We start from the raw sequence: 19,543 nt of genomic DNA, 5'->3' as shown, positions 1-19,543 counted from the left end.
GGGTTGAGTAATATTTCTTTTGAAAGCTCTTACAATTCTCTTTACAACAGACTTTAAATTTTATAATTCCGCCCAATACTTATTAAGAATTTTGATTTTAAAGTTGAAACTCATGTACAAACAATTAGTAACGGTAAAAATGTCATTCGAGTTAAGTACGCCAATGGTATAAATTTAGTATTTCTTACGTTACATTGGTTTTTGGCGATTTGTTATCACTTTCGTAAAAAAAAAATTGTAAAAATCAGAAATGAAATGCTATACACACACAATGAACGTAAAATTAGTGGATTCCAAATTATTTTCTAGTATTATTTGGAAGTGTTGGTTGGTAGTTTATTTAATTGTGTTTTTGAAAATTAAACATTATGGTTTATTCCATTACGGAAAGGGTAGATATCATTTCGCTTTACAAAGAATGTCCCCCTTTAATCTAAAATCGACGGGTCTGAGCGATTTTCTACATCTTGACGAAGTTCCTGAACATGGCTCTGTTTCGTTTTCATTTGGCCACCCTGTATATATTATGCTATCCTCTTCAATGGGAAATTATAGACCTGTGGCACTTTTATCGACTCTATCTAAAATATTGGAACGAGTTGTTTTTAATAGAATCTTAAAGTTTATAGAAAATATTGTCAGAAGCACAACATGGTTTTCGGAAAAATCATTCTACTCAAACTGCAATCATGTTTTTTGTAGAAAAATTATATGAGAAACTCAATGAAAATTTAAAGTGTGTTGGTTCGTTCATGGATTTAATTGATCATGAAATTTTTAATTAAAAAACTTGAAAAATATGGATTGCATGGAAAAGATAAAGATTGGGTAATATCTTATCTCAGTGACAGACCACAGGTAGTTGCGGTAAATGGATCTATTTCGGAAAAACTAAATATAAAACTTGGGGTGCCTCAAGGTTTCATACTTGGTCCGTTACTTTTGTTTAATTTTTATCAATGATTTGTCAACCCACTTTACTAATAATTTAATAATGTTTGTTGATGATAACTCATATTTGTGTTGTGGAAATAATCGCATAGATGCTTTATCATTTTTACAAAAAGTTATCACAAAATATGCTGAATGCTTCAAATTAAACAGATTATTTTAGCATTTAACATTTTTAACAGAAATTCAGTTCGCGACAAGAGTAGTTTAATTAAAATAGAGAATAAATCTATTAAGCAGTCAGATTCTACTAAATTCTTAGGACTTACCACTGATTGTGCATTGAATTGGGAAACACATTAATATATTAGCAAATAAACTATATTCTACGTGTTACTTTACAAATTATCAAAAATTTCAAATATACAAACAGTTTTATCATTTTATTACGCAGAATTCTTTTCAAGAGCATCATATGGTATAATTTTTTGGGGTCCATCTCATAGTTCAGAAAGAATATTTAAAATATAAAAGAGAGCTATTCAAAATATATTAGAAATGTCCAGATGTGCATCATGTAGAAATACTTTCAAAATATTACAAAATATAACTTTACCATGTGTTTACATTTTACAAATCCTATTATATGTAAGAGATAATAAGGATTTATTTTTACCAAGAGACCACTATCATAATTATTCTACCAGAGGAGGTAAAAATCTTATGATTCCGTTACACAAATTGACAAAATATGAAGAGTCCTAAATATATGGGAATATTATTATACAGGGTGTCCCGTAAAGTATGTTACAAACTTTGGGTGGTGATAGTACATAAAAAAATATGACTAAAAACTCTAATAAACATAACCTCTTAAACGCACCGTTTTGAAGTTATAGGCCTTAAAAGGTGCAACTACAAAAGTAGTTTTTGTGACGTAACTCTTTGTTGGAAAAAGAAAACATAATGAAATTTTCAGAGACTAGTCAGCTTTAGGAAGCCAATAAATAATGTGGATATCAATAAAATTGAGAAAGCGGAAGGGTGTTTTTTTATCACCCTGTATCCTATTTTTTGCCAAAAAAAGTTTTTCTGCAAAGATACAGCAANTTCTAAATTTAATGGTCTTTCTAAAAATCTTATGATACTTGCTGTACCTTTGCAGAAAAATTTTTTTTAGCAAAAAATAGGATACAGGGTGATAAAAAAACACCCTTCTGCTTTCTCGATTTTATTCATATCCGCATTATTTATTGATTTCCTAAAGCTGATTAGCCCCTGAAAATTTCATTAAGTTTTCTTTTTCCAACAAAGAGTTACGTCATAAAAACTACTTTTATAGTTGCACCTTTGAAGGTCTGTAACTTCAAAATGGTGCGTTTAAGAGGTTATGTTTATTAGAGTTTTTAGTCATATTTTTTTATGTACTCTCATCATCCAAAGTTTGTAACATACTTTACGGGACACCCTGTATAATAAATTACATGATTATAAACACATCGCTTATAAGAAAACATTTAAGAAACAAATAAAATATTATTTAACTGAAACCAGTTTTACTCAATTAACCAGTTTTTGAGCATGTATTAGATCTTCGATTATGTTTATTGTCATTTTACTAAATTATATGTACTGTATTATATAAATTTTAAATTTTATACTAGATTTAGTGCCTTCTTATTATACACATTTTATGTTACTTTGTGGTTGTGTTTATTTTAAATATTGTATTTTGTACTGACTAATCCAATACTAATTGTATTGGTCTTTATGGATAATAAATTATTATTATTATTTTACCTAAGTGCCTAATCTCTAAAGAAGAATCGTACAGAGAGAGCCAAGCATCACTATTATCTAGCTCACGAAGGAATATGAAAACCATGAAAAAATGTCAATTTACCCAATAGACAGCTATTTCTAATATTACATATCTGACTCTGATTTGAAGCTTGGCATCGATCTATTTATTCGATACATATCTAGGGGCACCCTAATGCCTGTTCTGTCGACCTGGTGTGCCGGTGAATGATCCAGTTTTTGCTGAGGGAAGTTGGCCATGCATTTCATTGTCGTCTGTGCTTCTGCGAGTGACTGACGCTTTGCTCGGTCGAGTGTATGGCACGTGTTTTTATAGCAGTCAATAGCATTGTATATTGTAAGCATAGAGCGGCTCACGCGTTGACCACAGATTTGCCCTATTTCCTACAACGCGTAATGCCGCTTATTAGCAATATAGATTACTACTGTTCATTTATTTGTCACCACAGTTTGCGATGTCTATTAATTACATTTGTATCTTAATATGCCTCGTCATATTAATGTTTCTGAAATCAAAACACATTATTAATCGTTTAGGAACTAACAAACTGCATTTATAATTAATGTATACACTATAAATTAAATGAAAATTATATATCCGACCGAGATGAATAATATTTATGCCGCAAATCTTGTATATACATACAAAGTTCTGTTTGTAAATAACAACATCTCCTTGGAATATTTCTGAATGCCCGATGTATATTCATAATAGTACAGGATGTAGTGCTACGGAATTGTTCCAGCCTTAAATTTTGAATGCACAGTAGTCTAAAAACATGAACTTTGTGATCCCAAGATCAATGAGGAATGACCAACTGTATAATCTGTGATCAAAACAACTAAGAAAGATATTTATTTTATAAGCCAGTTAATTTTTTTGTTTAATATACGCAGTGAAACGGTAAATTCTTTTATTTTGGAAACTGTGTTTACTTTTAACTTGCAAAAAAAATGTTTGGCTTGCTGTTTTTGTCAACTTATCCACGTATAAACGACAAATATGTTAAAAACAAGTTTACTGTACCGATAAAGTATAACTAGTGTCATCTACCGGTCGTAGAATGAACCGAGCTTTTCAACTGGATTCACGAAAAAAATTTTGAAATACATCCAAATTTGGAAACTTTTTTGAATTTAAACCATTTAACAAAAAAGAATCTCGCATCAGCATATTTATTTGCAATATTTCGTCAGTATCATAAGTAAGAAAATGGGATCCTCACAAACTGAATTTAGTAGATTTCAGATCCAATCATATCAAACCACGTTTCAGTAGAATAATAAAATTTAAACCTTCCTCAAACTTTTATCTCAGCATCGGCAATAAAACGTCTATAACCCCAGCCCTAAATAAAACTTCTAATTACCGATCATTTCGCATTTTCAGGGGGTGCTGGTAACTCAGAACATGTCGTCCGGAATCATAATCAGCGCCCAGAGCCTGGTCCTGCAGGGGGTGACTAGGTGGCAGAGTGGGGCTTACACTTGCCTGGCGGCCAACCCACGAGGGGAGACGATGAGCACGCCAGTGGTGCTCAGGGTTAGGTGTAAGTACGATTATAATAGAAATGATTTAGAAACCACTAATGGATTTTACTTCAGAAGGAAGGGTTTCCTTTAAACAATGCAGATAACGCCGTGAGTTGTGCAAAATGGTCTTATATACGTTTTATCTTAAAATTGTAAAAAATAAGATTCTCATTTAGATAATCGACATAGAGAAGGTTAATCGAATAGTTTGGCTAGTTTAAATAATATTAGGACTGCGAGGTTTTATATACATACAGGGTGTTCCACCTAAGAGGGATTCTTTTGTAACTATGCAACTGTAAAATTTATAAAAAATTGGTTTTAATAAAAGTTGCCTGGAATCATATGGGCCATGGAATGAAAATATTTTACAGGGTGTGACATAACTTTGTTATTTTAAATGGAACACCCTGTATATTATTGCATTTTTCAATTCCATGGTTAATATTAGGTAGAGATTATTATACATATACATGGTGTTTAAAACTTACCGTTTTCGAGATAATCGGTTGTTTTTTTTACTATGTATCTCGTTAACTACCAATAAATGCAGAGTAACTTTCATAACTGTTCCCACTTATCAGAACAAACGAAAAAGAGGGGAGACATTTTTTCCCTGAAAGGACTCTTTGATCATTTACAATCTCCATAAGTTACGATGACACAATTTTTGTCAATTACTCAAGAACCTTTGAAATACAAACTGATCTAGGGCAATTCCCTGTATTAAAAATTGGAATTGGAGATTTCAGCTATTGAAAAAAGGTATTTTGATATCGAAGGTGACTTTTCCATAGATATTGGGATTTCGTAAGGAATCGTATGACAATTAAGAATCAAAGTTCTTGATTTTCTGTTTATTTTGATAGGAGGAACCAATCCTGAAATTTTTGTAGCAATCTCACTGTTACCCTATACATAGGAATTAACAGAATATTCGAGGGAAAAATAAACAGACAGTATCCGACAACAAAATAGTTTCTTTGGGAGTTCCCCAAATACATTTTTATCAGAACATCTGTGAACTGGAGTTTGGAGTGATTCTCACGACTCACTCTGTATGTTAATATCGCTTGGTAAATTCTTTCAGTTTACTAATGTTTTGATTTTACTGGAAATAACATTTAATTGTAAAACCTTTTTCTACTGTATTAAGTTTGAGGGTTGCTTTCGGTGCGCAGAAAAATAAAACTCTCTCAACGGTGAAAATAAAAGTATTTTTATTGAAAACTATGTGTAGAGAAATAGATATGTTGATGGGGCGAACGTTCTCTAGAGAGTCGTCTTGGTGTGGAGTCGCTCGCAGGTATAAGTATCTGGTCCTTAGCGCCAATCTGCCGTGGTCCTCTTTCAGGAACCATATCCCGCGTTACACATTGTTTCTCGTCGCTTGCAACGGCTAGGCCGGTCTGGGTGGTGCGGCGTCAGGCTGGCGCTCTTGACCTAAAACTTAAAGTGGATCACTTGCGAACAAATTTTTATATTTCTAACCGCTTTCGGAATATTACTTTTCTGAAATTCTCGGCTTTGATAAATGAAACACAATAAGAGTTAAAGTATCACTTCCTCGTTTAGCCTTTCTTTTCTTTCGGCATCTTTATTAGTGACTCTGGAGTTTTGTATCTCATTTAAATATGTGTGACAGTTTAGTTTTTATTCCTTTATCTGCTTCCATAACTAGAGATAAGTATCATATATGTACCATTTAGTCATTATTACCTACTTTTAACATTGTATCCAACAAGAATCCAAGTTTACGCAGCAACTTGATGCACATCTTTTTATTTCTCTGCTTTCTTCAGTGTAAGATTTTTGGCTAGGCAAACAAAGTTTCAAATATAACTATTAACTAATCCTATTGCCGCATAGGTTTATTCAAAAGTAGCAAATTACCGAAATAATAGAGAAGAAAAATATCTGAGCCCCACTGGGTATTGTGACAGTGTAACCAAAGTAACTCGCACCAAATCGGCTGTATCTCATTCCTCCGTCCTTTCTGGGACGCCCCGTAGCTTTATTCAATTTATAGAGTCTTTTAGGTATGTGAAAAATTACATTTAACTCGACAAACTGCGGCGTCGATAGTATTTAAATATTAAACAAGTACCTACTTACACCAAAAACGTTGTCGCGCAACACGAACCGTATTAATAATTATTATATACCGCTAAATTTAATGTAATACAAATTCATGCGCGCATTCCCGTGCATACGGAAACCGCTGAGTGGCGAGAACAGGTGTCTAAGTGCAATCTAATGCAGTGCCACGTATTTACAGTGCTGCCGTGACGCTGCACAAATATGCATTTAATTACATACCGCATTCATTCAGGTCCTCTGGAAGCATCCGCGCCGTTTCAATAATCTCATCAATAACCACTTTTAGTTGGTATTAAACGTTTTGTTTCATGGCCAAATTCTATGTAATACATGTTTTTAAAGGGTCGACATTTCCATTAAATATGAAAGGATGTCGGTCAGATATCCTTCTCAACTCACTTGGCACACTCGAATTATTTTAAGAAAATTATTTATCAAAATATTATTGATTTAATTATTGTAATAAACCACTGCATTTAAACACAAATGCCACCAAAACAACCGGATAAACGGATACTTCCAGCACTATACGCCACACACCACGCCACGAGATGACATAATGGAAACGATGGGACCATTGGTTATTCTATACAAAGACAACGCACGACAATCATAGAATTGGATGGGGTCACTCAATAATGAGGAATTTACTCCGATTTAGGTACAAGTGTACCAAATACAAGTTTATTTGGAGAAGTTATTTAACAGGTACCTATATTTGAGTGAAAATACTTAGTTTTAATTCAGATATTACACCCAGTTCACAATCTTCCATGCTAAAAAGTTTAAAAGTACAGTATAATATGCTAAATAATACGTAAATTATGTACACAGGTACCTACTGAGAACTATCACAAAATATGTCACTGCAGATTATTTCTCCTTATTCTTCTAAATTTTGTCATTTGTCTATTGCAATAAATTCAAACCCCATGTAACCCCAGGTGGGCTTACATGAAGACGTAATGGCTGTTGTGAAACAGTTGAATTGTTTAACCACATACACCTCATACAAAGTCGAGTAGGGTGTGTATTCCTATGTTTTCTGGGCCACTAAGGACGAAGAAGACAACCAAATATGAATAAGACCCCCCTCGGTACCCCCTAGCATCACTTTACCACCCCAATACACCCCTTTATGGGGGTTGAGTGTCAATTTTCATACAAAGTCGAGTGGGTTGTAAATGCCTACGTTTTCTAGGCTGCTGAAAACAAATGTGGGTGGCAACGGGTACTGAGGGTTGACGAGGGGGTTGGAATCATTTTCGGTAGTCTTCTTTGTTTTCAGCAGCCTAGAAAATGTAGGCATACACGACCCACTTGACTTTGTATGAAAATTGACACTTCAACCCCCATAAAGGGGTGTATGGGGGTGGTAAAGTGACGCTAGGGGGTAACGAGGGTGCCTAATTCATTTTTGGTAGTCTTCTTTGTCCTTAGTGGCCCAGAAAACATAGGAATACACACCCTACTCGACTTTTTATGAGAATTGATATTTCAACTCCCAGAAGGGGGTGTATGGGGGTGGTAACGGGGAAATGGCTAGTTAAATTTTTTTAATGGTCATATTCGGTCTCAGCGACCCCAAAAACGATAGGCTAGGGGGGGGTCTACCCTCTAGATCTTGACATTTTTTTTGTGTGCCTGTGTAATTAATAATCTTTAATCCACTATTGCACCTTGCAGATGCCCCAGTATGCAGTAAGGACAACGAAGTGACGGTGATCGGAGCCTCTTTGGACGAAGCCCTGAAGGTGCGCTGCCAGGTGTCAGCCGATCCCACGGATGTGACTTTCCTATGGCAGTTCAACAACAGCGGAGAGAGCTTCGATGTGTCGCCGGCTCGGTTCGCCACCTCCAGCGGCAACGTCAGCGAGTTGATGTACACACCCGCTTCGCAGAGGGACTACGGAACCCTGACCTGCTGGGGCAAGAACTCGATAGGGAAGCAGACGGAGCCCTGCGTCTTCCAGGTAGGCACATATGCGATATGTAACAGTGACGTTGCGACAGATTTTGTGCCAAACTAGAGGCCTGTTGTCTTCTTAACAACTCCTGTTTTAAAAATATTAGAGCCAGTTTAAGCAAAAATTTTACACTAATAGATCGGTGATTATAAGATCTTGTCGTTCAAATAGTGAACCAGTTCAACTAAAAAAAACTGTGGAATGTAATCTAGTTGATCGGGATTTTATTATACACGGTGTTCTGAAGGGGACATTCGATGATGACCTTGAACTTGACACAAAGGTCAACCGCAAAGGTCATTTGAAGGTCAACTGGGATTTTTAGATATGATATATTTCTGACACTGGAAAAGGATATAGCGGAAAATTTTACGTTCAAATATGTCTATGTTATGGGTCAAAATGACCCTAAAGGGTTATTTTAGGGTCAAATAAGGTTCTGAATAAGATTTTGTGATATTTTTCGGGAAAGCGCTTATGACGAAAGATTCTCATTGAAAGTTTTATGATTTGATGGACCATACGATGATGACCTTGTCCATGACCTAGAGGTCAAGCTTGAAGGTTCTGTAAAGGTCAAATCAAGTTACGAAATAGGAGAAACCTGTTTGTCCCATTAAGTTAAGGCAAGATCGTTATAGCCCAGCCAATGAAGGCAAGATCGTTATAGCCAAGGCAAGGTCACTATGTTCCAGCCAGCCGGGTCGAAGTGATCTTGCCTTGACTGGCTGGGCCATAACGATTTTGCTTTAAGTTAATGGAGCTACAAACGGGGTTCTCATATTTTGTAACTTGAATTAACCTTCAAAGAACCTTCAAGTTTGACCTCTAGGTCATGGTCAAGGTCATCATCGTATGATCCCATCAAACCATAAAACTTTTAACTAGAATCCTTCGTCGTAAGTGCATTCCCGAAAAATATCGCATAACGTAAAATTTTCTACTCTACGAGTATCCATGTTTGGTGTCAGAAATATATCTATAGTATCTAAAAATAACAGTTGACCTTCAAATGACCTCTATGGTTGACCTTCGTGTCAAGTCCAAGAGTACCATCAAGTGTCTCCCTACAACTTTTGTCTAAATAGTTTTTCAAGTGCTTCCCTAAGAAGATATTGCAATACATTATTTAAAATGGAGTTTTTTTCAATTTTTATATTTTTTATAAATTTCAATTTTTTTCAGTGGTGCTTTTTGTTTTCTATTTTTTTTATTGATTGAAATAAATATTTTTTTTCAGATTTACCTTATTTCACATAACACCATTTCGAAAATTTTTAAAAATGTATATAGAACCCCAAAATTGAACAACTTTATTCTATACAGCGATTGATGATGATTTCAAAAAGTCAAACGAGGATGGTTTCAAAATGATTTATTTTAGTTCAAATGCGTTGCATGTCGTTTTTTAAAGGCAATAATGGACCAAATAGCAACTTTTTTTTCATTTTCTTTGTTTTTGGATGTAGTTTTCGAAATGAAATACAAATAAATTATTCAAAACGATCTTCAATTTTTTTCTTACTTTAAAAAAAAATGTTTTTTTTTCAATTATTTCTTTCATTTTTTTCAATTTTGGGATTCTATGTACATTTTCAAAAATTTTCAAAATGGTATGTGAAATAAGATAAATTTGAAAAACGATTTTTTTTTCTATCAATAAAAAAAATAGAAAACGAAAAACACCACTGAAAAAATTTGAGGATTTATAAAAAATGTCCAAAATTTTATAAGAAAAAAAAATGTTCAAAGAAATTCACTTTTTTTTCGAAAATTGAAGAAAAAACAGTGATGGTAGGTCCACATAATTTTGATACATTTTTGGCCAAAAAGTATATTTAAAAACAAAAATTTTGAAAAACATCCCGATAACTCGATTTTTGAAAACGTTTGATGATTATTTTAAAAAAAAAAGCTAATTTTTTTCAAAATTCATTATTTTTTGAGTTTGGCGAAAAAATTTGAAAAAATTCTCAGAGGTTTTCAATGGGATAAAAAACAATAAAAAAGTATCAGCCAAATCGAATGGGGTCAGGGTTAAAAGTCGTCGATTTGGCGTGGAAATCAATACATACATATTTTATAAAAGGCAGATGATATAGCTAGTGGATTATACTTTTCCATTTTCTGCGGACCTTTAAGTTATGTATGTGATATTATTTTCTTTACAAATCACTTTTGATCGTGGCGCATCCGCCAAAATATCGAAAAATTCATACCTAAATTTTATATCGAATTCAATAGTACAAGATGGTTTGGGAAAAGGTACCATACATTCAAAAGCTAATAGAACAACAAGAAAGACTATTTATAACTGCGGGCCATGAGTCTATCGTCTTTTGTTTTTGAAATACAGGGCGTAAAAGGTGATTTTTAATATTAAATTTTTAGCCATATCTTTCCCAAAAAACTATGTAACGTATTGAAATTTGCTACAGCTACGTTTTTGAAGATGCAGTGTTGTATTTTTTAACCATGTGCTAAAGGAACTACTATTATTCAGTGACATTTTATGACGCAATTTTTGTGAGGTTAGGTATTTTTATAATATGAGTCATATTAATGTAATATTGTAAAATTGAGTTTTGCATAGTAAAATAATCTTATTGAAATCACTGAAAACACATAGTTTTTGACAAATTCAGAGTTGACTGTCCCAAAGACAACCATCTTATATTCCTTATCCCTTATATAGGGTAACTAAACTTGGATTGGCCGTTCTTCAAAAGTAGCTAGGTCCCTTATATGAAAATAAACTGATTTAGACCAAGTTACTTAAGTGCAATTTTACTTCTTTAAAAGTTATACTAGTACATTTGTTAAAATGAAAAAAAAATTGTTTTGAAGGTGGATAACTTTTTAAAGAAGCAAAATTATTTTATGGTAACTATCACTGAAGTAAGATCCAATAGTTTCCACATACATACCTAATACATTTAGAAACAGAAGCTGATTGACTTTAAGACAGTCAATTGCATTTGGGAAAGATCATAACTAACGACTTTTAACAAATGGTTAAAAACTACCAACAATGCATATTTTGCCACCTTCAAAAACGTACCTGTCACGAATTTTACTGTTTTACATTGTTTTTGGAAATAATATCGCGTTAGAACATTTGACATCTCAGAATCTCATAGGATCACCATTTTATGAATCCACGGTTTTTTAGAACAACAAGAACCGTAATGAACATGAGGGCAGGCGTAAGGCTACTGATAGCTAGTCTGTCCCTACGGAGCCTAGCCCGAGAACAACAAGATCAGCCAAATATTCCTTTTTTTCTATATACTTTTTTCCTAGACATCTTGTAATATATACAGGGTGTTCCAAAAAGGTTGTGCCAAACTTCAGGATTTTATAGGGGACATTGTGATGAAAAACTTTTTCATAGAGACTCCTAGTCAAAAGTGGGCCGTTTCAGCTCCAGAGTCATACTGATAACGAAAAATAATAAAGTTTTAAAATGACTTGCTTGAATGTGAAACATGTCAATATCATATTATTTTTTATTACTGATAAAGGAAAAAATTATAATAAAGTTTCAAAATGACGACCCCCCAGTTTCGTTGCATAAATTGGTCCTTCGAAGCAAAGAATCATCGTTGGAGGATGTGCGGATCTTGCTGTACGTAAAGAGAGGCTGACATCACTCTTCCCAATAATTTCTCATGGCTGTCAACGAGAGTTTCAGACACCAACCACTTGATGTAACCCCAGAGAAAAAAATCCAATGGGGTTAAATGGGGGGAAGGATGTCGGCGATTAGGAAATCGCTCAGCATAAAGCCGCTCAGCTTCTCTAGTGTTGCATCTTGCCCCGTCATAAATAAGATGCATATTATCTGCATATTCCTCAAACGTAAATTCGACCATTTTCCTGCAAGGAATATGAAGCACTTAATAGCTGCAATTCCACTAAAATTAAATTGTCAACTGTCCAATGTTGTTGATAAATGTGTACCAGTAGACAAAAAACTGTTTACTCTTTCTTATAATATTGTCTTTTTGAGCAAAAATGAGTTTTCAGTTTTGACCATTCTATCACCTAGAGTGATGACAGCCTCACTTTACGTAGAGCAAGTCATTTTGAAACTTTATTATTTTTNTTATAATCATATATATATTTACCTTAGTTAAGTAATTATTCCAGAGATGAAGTATTTATTTATTGTCAGAGAATTATTTTTGAATTTAAATCTAGTTCTTTAGTACTTATTGCTGCCATCTGTTGAGTAGTAGCTAAATTACATATGTCAAGATCAAAGTGAGCTCAAATTTTTCCCATGTTGCAGCTACTAGATTATTACGGCCATAGTTGTACTTGTATGCATTATATGTTCTGTGGGTTGTATTCTTACCCTTACCCGAGAACAGCAAACAGTTACTCTATTTCTCGGGGTTGTCCACATACCACTAGAAAAGGGTTATCCCCAGACTCACAGAACAAACTCAAACCCGAATGGTTTTAAACTTCAAATGTATAAAAATTATAAATAACGGTTTTTGTTACTAGATGTCAGGCTATTTTGGGCTACTTTCAATTTTGGTTTGGCTACTAGGTTAAAAAAAAATCTGGCAACCATGAGGTCGCTTACTGCATCAGTGGCAGTGAAGCATTTACAAAGTCACCACTGAAAATCCCGATAATGAAGAACAGCGAAATATATGAAAGCATCGGATGCGACCAGTTACAGGAGTCACTACGAAATGTCTCATAGGAACACCATTTTATGAATCCACGGTTTTTTAGAACAACAAGAACCGAAATGAACATGAGGGCAGGCGTAAGGGTACTGATAGCTAGTCTGTCCCTACAGAGCCTAGCCCGAGAACAACAAGAGCAGCCAAATATTCCTTTTTTTCTATATACATTTTTCCTAAGCATCTTGTAATATATATAAGCGCCTTTAAGAATTTATCTATCATGAACATCTACCTTTACTGTAACCAAATTATAATTCATCTTTACAGGTAGTTCCTGCGGCCAAACCGAGTCCGCTGACCAACTGCACCCTGAGGACTGTCACGAATCAGACGGAGGTCGTCGAAGTGGAGTGTCGCGCAGGCTACGATGGCGGCCTGCCCCAGCACTTTATCCTGGAGGCCTACGACGCTCACAGCATGCGTCTTAGACTGAATTTCAGCGTGTCAGAAACGGAGTCGCCGATTTTCCGACTGGATTTGGGGGAATTATTACCATCTCCTCCATCGCTGCGTATCGTGGTGTACGCTCAGAACGCCAAAGGGCGTAGTGAGAAATTAGTGCTCGAAGATATTATGCTCAATGACGCCGAAAAACGGACAGGTTGATGAATTTTTTTAATCTTTGAAGGCACCAAGTGTCTACCTATTAACAATATTTGAATTATAAGATTTTTATCAAAAATCAAAGAACTATAAGAAAGGTACTTAAAATAATCGAAGTAAATTAGCATTTATTTGGCGAGTTGAAAATTTTTACAGTTAAATTGAAACAGTAGTAGTGATTTTACGTTTATATTATAATACTTAAACGGTACAAACGTGGTCACGCAAGCACAATTCTAGTTTAATTAAAAATTTACAAAGGATATATACAGGGTGTTTCAAAACTTCAAAAACAAAATTGAATGTTCAGAAGACTCTTACAAATACAATTTTGTAAAAAAAAAGAATCAAAAAGGTCAGTTCGAAGAGGATTTAAAAATACTCTTCTAAACGGCACTGGAAACTGGTCCACTGTAAAACCTGACCTTGCGCAAAGCAAAGCATGTAGTCGGCGACCGGCACGGTGGCAAAGTGTAGTAAAAAATGAACGGACAATAAATTGAAAAAATTTCTTTTCCAAAGGAAGAAATAAATAAAATTTTATAACACGTATTCTATATCAGCAAAATTAACTGCTGTTGCTGCTATTGTTATTATTAATACGTCTTGATTCACCATAAATTAAAACGATATCCATGAACTCCGAGTTGCTATACACGCAAGCCATTTTTGCCATTTGAAAAACTAATATAAACACTATCGCAAAAACGGTAATACTAAAATCGTATTTCAGAATTCGGAATCGCCTGGATCTACGTGGAGAGAGTGCATTGCGCACAGCGCACGACGCAAATGACGCTAGAGACTACAGCAACCACGATTTAAGGGTTGAAAATACTACAACTTCAATAACTTTTTTCTCGGAAACTATAAGGATTTTACAAAAAAATTTTTACAATTTCCATTTCATGACGTTTCTATTCCCAAATTTTTTTGGATAAGTTGTGAATCACCCTATATTTTGGTGTTTCCGGAATATGTGCTTTGAAAGGAGTAATAGATCGCATAAAGTCATAGTTTGTGTACAAGGTGAGGATTAGTATCACATCAACAGTTAGTGCTGTGAAAATGCAGCATTCCGCCTCTTTAGAACAACATTAATCTGTGAAGATTTTGATTGTTGAGCCACTTGCGGTCGCAACCAACGGCAAAATTCTACTCGCGAGATAAAAATCATTTGCAATGAAAGCCTTGACATGTATATATAAGGGTGCAGTCACTGTTCCGTAACACACGCCACATAACAGTAATTGAAACGCTTTATTCACGTGTAATATCGCGAGTACTGCGGTTCGGGTTTTCTTCGACAAGTTGTAAAATGTTTTCTTTCCTATTTAAAACACGTGGTGGTCTTTCTTGCCCACGGCCTTCATACGTTAGATTGACTCTGCCGATGTTCCGCTGTCTTTGAACAGTGTTTTGCACTGTTCTGGATTTCGATTATTGTCTTAAGGAGGTAACGATTCACATGCAAATGACAAATCATACTTAAATCATAGTCGCACAATAAGACGTTTTGATACATAACAATTTTAATCAATCTACAAAGCAAGCAAAACTCGTCCACGCTCACGTCGTACAAATAACCACACTGATCTTGACTTAGTTACTGCATTGTAAACAGTTGATTAAGTGTGGTGTACAGGGTCGACCTAAGTTTCGCGTAATAATTTGGGATTGATTTTCTAAAACACATGACACTTTAGACCACATACTGCAATTATTTATTTTAAAGCCCTTTATATCGAAATTGAGGGAAGTCACTTATTTCAAAACACCATGTATTTATGAATTTAAAGCCAGTAAAGAAACTACCACACAGGTTCGCACTTTTCACATATTTTTGATTAATAAGTTAAAGTACTACAAATTCATAATAACAGTTAGTTTTGTTCTGCAGACGGAAGCAGCAACATGAGCCTCGTCCCCTTGGCCGGCCTGCTCACGGGCTCTCTCCTGACCCTGGGCATGGCCGTCCTCGTCATAGTGGTCGTAGCAGTCAGAAGGAAACGCGAGTGCGACGGTCGAATGCACTGTCCGCACCACATTAACATCGACGCCTCCAAGCAGAACTCCAAGTCCAGACAGGGCTCAATGCTGGAAATCAACACCGGCGACAACCGGTACGTGGTGGCTTACACCTTGAAGCCGGCGGCGGACTGTGCCCCCACCCTTCCGCCCCCTCCCGCCCTGATCTCGTCTCCGGACCCCCGGAGGCAGCCGGATATACTCAACACGCCTCGAGGTGAGTGCAAGTGCCTGTGTCGGTGTCATCACGGTAAGAAAACATTCTCCACGTTTAAGCATTACGACGAGGTTTAGATGTAGAGCAGCTTGTGAATGTTATCGAGTGGATATTGGATGCCTCTTTCGAAAGTTGCCTAGACGTCGTTATGCCTTACATATCTGCTTCATTAAAACCTTTATGTGGGTTTAAAGGAAGGCTCCTATTAATTCTTTCCAATAAGATAATCATTCTAGAAACAAAGGGTTTGATATTTCAAGATACACAACTCTCTGATCTTTAAGAGGAACCATAAGCTAAAGATAAAGTTTTTCCATTCCAACAGATAAATTCCCACTTCTGCTGATCCGAAACAGTCTGTTGTGAGTTTATTGAAAAAAAAAAAATACCCAGATGGCATGACATAACATTCCTATTATTTGATAAGCTTTAGATTATTCAGTTATTAAATGTTTGAAATTATTTGTCTTTGTGGAAAACACTACTAAAGAATATGGCGCCCTTAAGGAGTTTATGGTTCTAGAGTCCAAAAGAATAGTTAATAGAAATTCATATTAAGTGTCGCAACAATAACTAGCTATCGGAAACATGATTCTCTAATCAACTTCATCTACAGTTTCAGAAATACTTTTTGAAGAAAATAGATATCTGTCTCCTAAAATATTGAAAATTTAAACTAGCAACAGTCTCGCAGAAACCAATCCACCTACAATAATTTTTACTTTTATCTTTCTATACTAAATAATTAATTCACTAAATTATCATACACTGAACCGACAACCTTTGCAAAAAGTGTAAAAAGTCTTCCAAAAAAAAGAGAAAAAAGTTTTAATGAATCTTTGTTACATTTTTAGTAAAAAATATGTTTTTGGTTATATTTTTAAAACGGGTGGACCAAATCAGTTCAAATTTAACAATACTTCTATGCCACTAAAATTTTCTCAATAATAGTAGCTTTTCTAAAAATGCAGAGTACATTAAAAATAGTACTTAAATTTCTTTTCGATATGACGCACATTCTATTCTAGGAAATTGCAAAATATGATTTTAATTCCTTTTTGACGGTATGTACAGAGTGTCCCAAAGTTCGCGTCTTTGTCCCATAACAAACAAACGAAAAACGACAGTAAAAATCTGTCGATAGATGGCGTAAGTCGGGACTCGTTAATGTCCGTTTTGCATTTGAAAAACATTTTATTCTAAATTTGGAAAATAAAAAAAATGGCGTCATCAACTTTTTTTACACGAACATACCCATTTTTTACGATAACTAAAATTATCTATTTTTTATGAACATTTTTTGTGCAGAAATTTTTTCTCTTTCTCTTCTCCTTAAAAACAAACATTATACAAAAATGTATCCTATTGTATTGGAATTAGTCATTGGTGTGAAAACAATGGCTGAAACCGCTGTCACAAATCTGTTTACATATTAGTTTATGTCAAACGCTATTTATTACATGATAAACAAATTAGTAAGTGGTTGCTGACAATTAAAAAAATATTCACAAACAATGAAAAAGTTGACATGATTTTAATATATGGTGAATGTCAAAAAAATGCCAGAAGAGCTCCTAACTTATATCATGAGAGATATCCAGAGCGTCAAGCTGTTAAGTAACCCAAAAATATTTGCCAGATTAGAACGAATTTTGCGTACTACGAAAATGCATTTTCATCAAGAAAAGAGGAAGGAATTTCAAAATCAGTGTGTAATATTACAATATTTTGAGGAAAATCCTACAAATTCTATACGACTGGCCACTTTTGCATTAAATTTAAAAAGAAGCTCTATGCAAAGAACTTTGAGCTCCAATGGTTATCATGACTATAGACTAAATAACTTGGAGCATCTGACATACATGCTGAAAAAAGACTTACCTAATTATGTAGCCCAAATAATGGTTAATTTGGAAATATATAATAGACTTTCACAACACATTCTTTGGACCGATGAGAGTCGTTTTATAAGTAATGGCAAGCCAAATAAAAGAAACGAACATTACTGGGCCACTGAAAGTCCACACTATGTTAATCCCATTCAAAATCAGGGCCATTATCGAATAAATGTTTGGTGTGGCATTATTGGAATGCATTTAATTGGCCCATACTTTTATGAAAATATAGCTATTTACAGTTTTTGCAAGAGGAACTTCCAACACTGCTTGAACATGTGTTGCTGCAGCTCGGGTGAATATGTGGTTACAACACGGTGGTGTTGTAACCACATAAAGCAGATATTATTTAAAAAATACTTTCGAAACTTAATGAATTGGAATTAATGGGCCTGTAGAATGTGCTTCAAAGTTTCCAGACTTAACTCCCCTAGACTATTTTTTATGGGGAATATTAAAAAATCAAGTATATAAGACACCCACGAGAAGTTTGGAGCATTTAAAGCAAAAGATTCGACATATTTGTGAGAATCTTTCAAGAGAAACGTTCTTTAAAGCTACAAGTCAAGTTAGGAAAAGATTGGATAAATGCTTAGAAGTAGGAGGCATGCATATCGAAAATATTTTAAAGTAATAATCATAATTTTATATTTTGTTTTGTATTTTGTTATTAGTTATTATTATATTTATTAGTTATGTACAATTAAAATTGTTTATCTTCTATATTTGGTTATCCTATTTAACCGTCATTATGTGTATTGTTCTATTTTTCTTCGTGGAGTAATTTTTTTTAAGAAGAACATAGCAACTGTGACAAACAACAAAACAACAAACAAATTTGTGACAGAAGTTACAGCGATTGTTTTTCACAGTAATGTTGATTAAGTCATGACTAGTTCCAATACAATAGGATACATTTTTGTATGTTTGTTATTCCAACTTATTAAGGAGAAGAGATAGAGAAAAAATTTCTGCACAAAAAATGTTCATAAAAAATAGATAATTTAAGTTATCATAAAAAATAGGTGTTTGTGGAAAAAAAGTTCTGACGTAATTTTTTTTATTTTCCGAATTTTGAAAACAATGTTTTTCAAGTGTCAAATGGACCTTAACTAGTCCCTATTCACGCCATCTAAACAGATTTTTACTGTCGTTTTTCGTTTGTCTTTCATCTAAGATATCGCACAAATATAAACATATTGCTAATAATCTTTTTGCTATTATTTGTGATAATCTGATTACTAAATACATTTTACAACGACACTAACCAACATTTACTTAAAAGGATAAAGCTTTCATGAGTTTCAAGATAAAAAAATCATCACGTAGAGAAAGGTAGAGGTAATTGGTAACCATATTTTATACCTTCCCCTATTATGTAGTAAAAAGTTAAAACAGGCTAACCTATGATTTTTTACGACCGAAAATGAATAGTTATAACTTTTTATTACTTTGTAGTAAGAGAATAAGGGAAAGAAAGACCTTAGTTTATGCAATATTTCTGTAGACGTTAAATGTGGATGCAGCAACTTATTCAAAAGCTCAACATTAGTGCAAATATTTTTTTATATTGAACCCTTATGAATTGTAAATATTTGAAATCGCAAAATTATAACCTAAAATATACAACATGTAACAATTGCCTAGGCAACTTTCTGCAATTATTGTACCCAGACAATTTAGTGATATTTATATAAAGTAAATTATTTTTTTAACATGGTGTTTTTAGTTTAGCATACTTGCTTTCTTCTGTGTAAATTATGTGATATGATTTTTAGTGCC

General features: G+C 34.2%; 1 protein-coding gene across 1 annotated transcript in view; it reads left to right on the top strand.

Annotated features, from left to right (window-relative positions):
- LOC108917711 (nephrin-like) overlaps positions 1-19,543 on the top strand; it is a gene marked incomplete at its 5' end in the record, with an annotated part of 223,120 nt that overhangs the window by 192,156 nt on the left and 11,421 nt on the right. The window contains 4 exons of the mRNA XM_018724448.1: positions 4,103-4,262; positions 8,032-8,318; positions 13,286-13,619; positions 15,522-15,866. Coding sequence (XP_018579964.1) covers positions 4,103-4,262; positions 8,032-8,318; positions 13,286-13,619; positions 15,522-15,866 — 1,126 coding nt within the window. The remainder of the gene's footprint in view (positions 1-4,102; positions 4,263-8,031; positions 8,319-13,285; positions 13,620-15,521; positions 15,867-19,543) is intronic.

This window comes from Anoplophora glabripennis, unplaced genomic scaffold, assembly GCF_000390285.2.
Source record: "Anoplophora glabripennis isolate ALB-LARVAE unplaced genomic scaffold, Agla_2.0 scaffold61, whole genome shotgun sequence".
Lineage (NCBI taxonomy): Eukaryota > Metazoa > Arthropoda > Insecta > Coleoptera > Cerambycidae > Anoplophora > Anoplophora glabripennis.
This window is presented reverse-complemented; position numbering and strand designations above follow the sequence as displayed.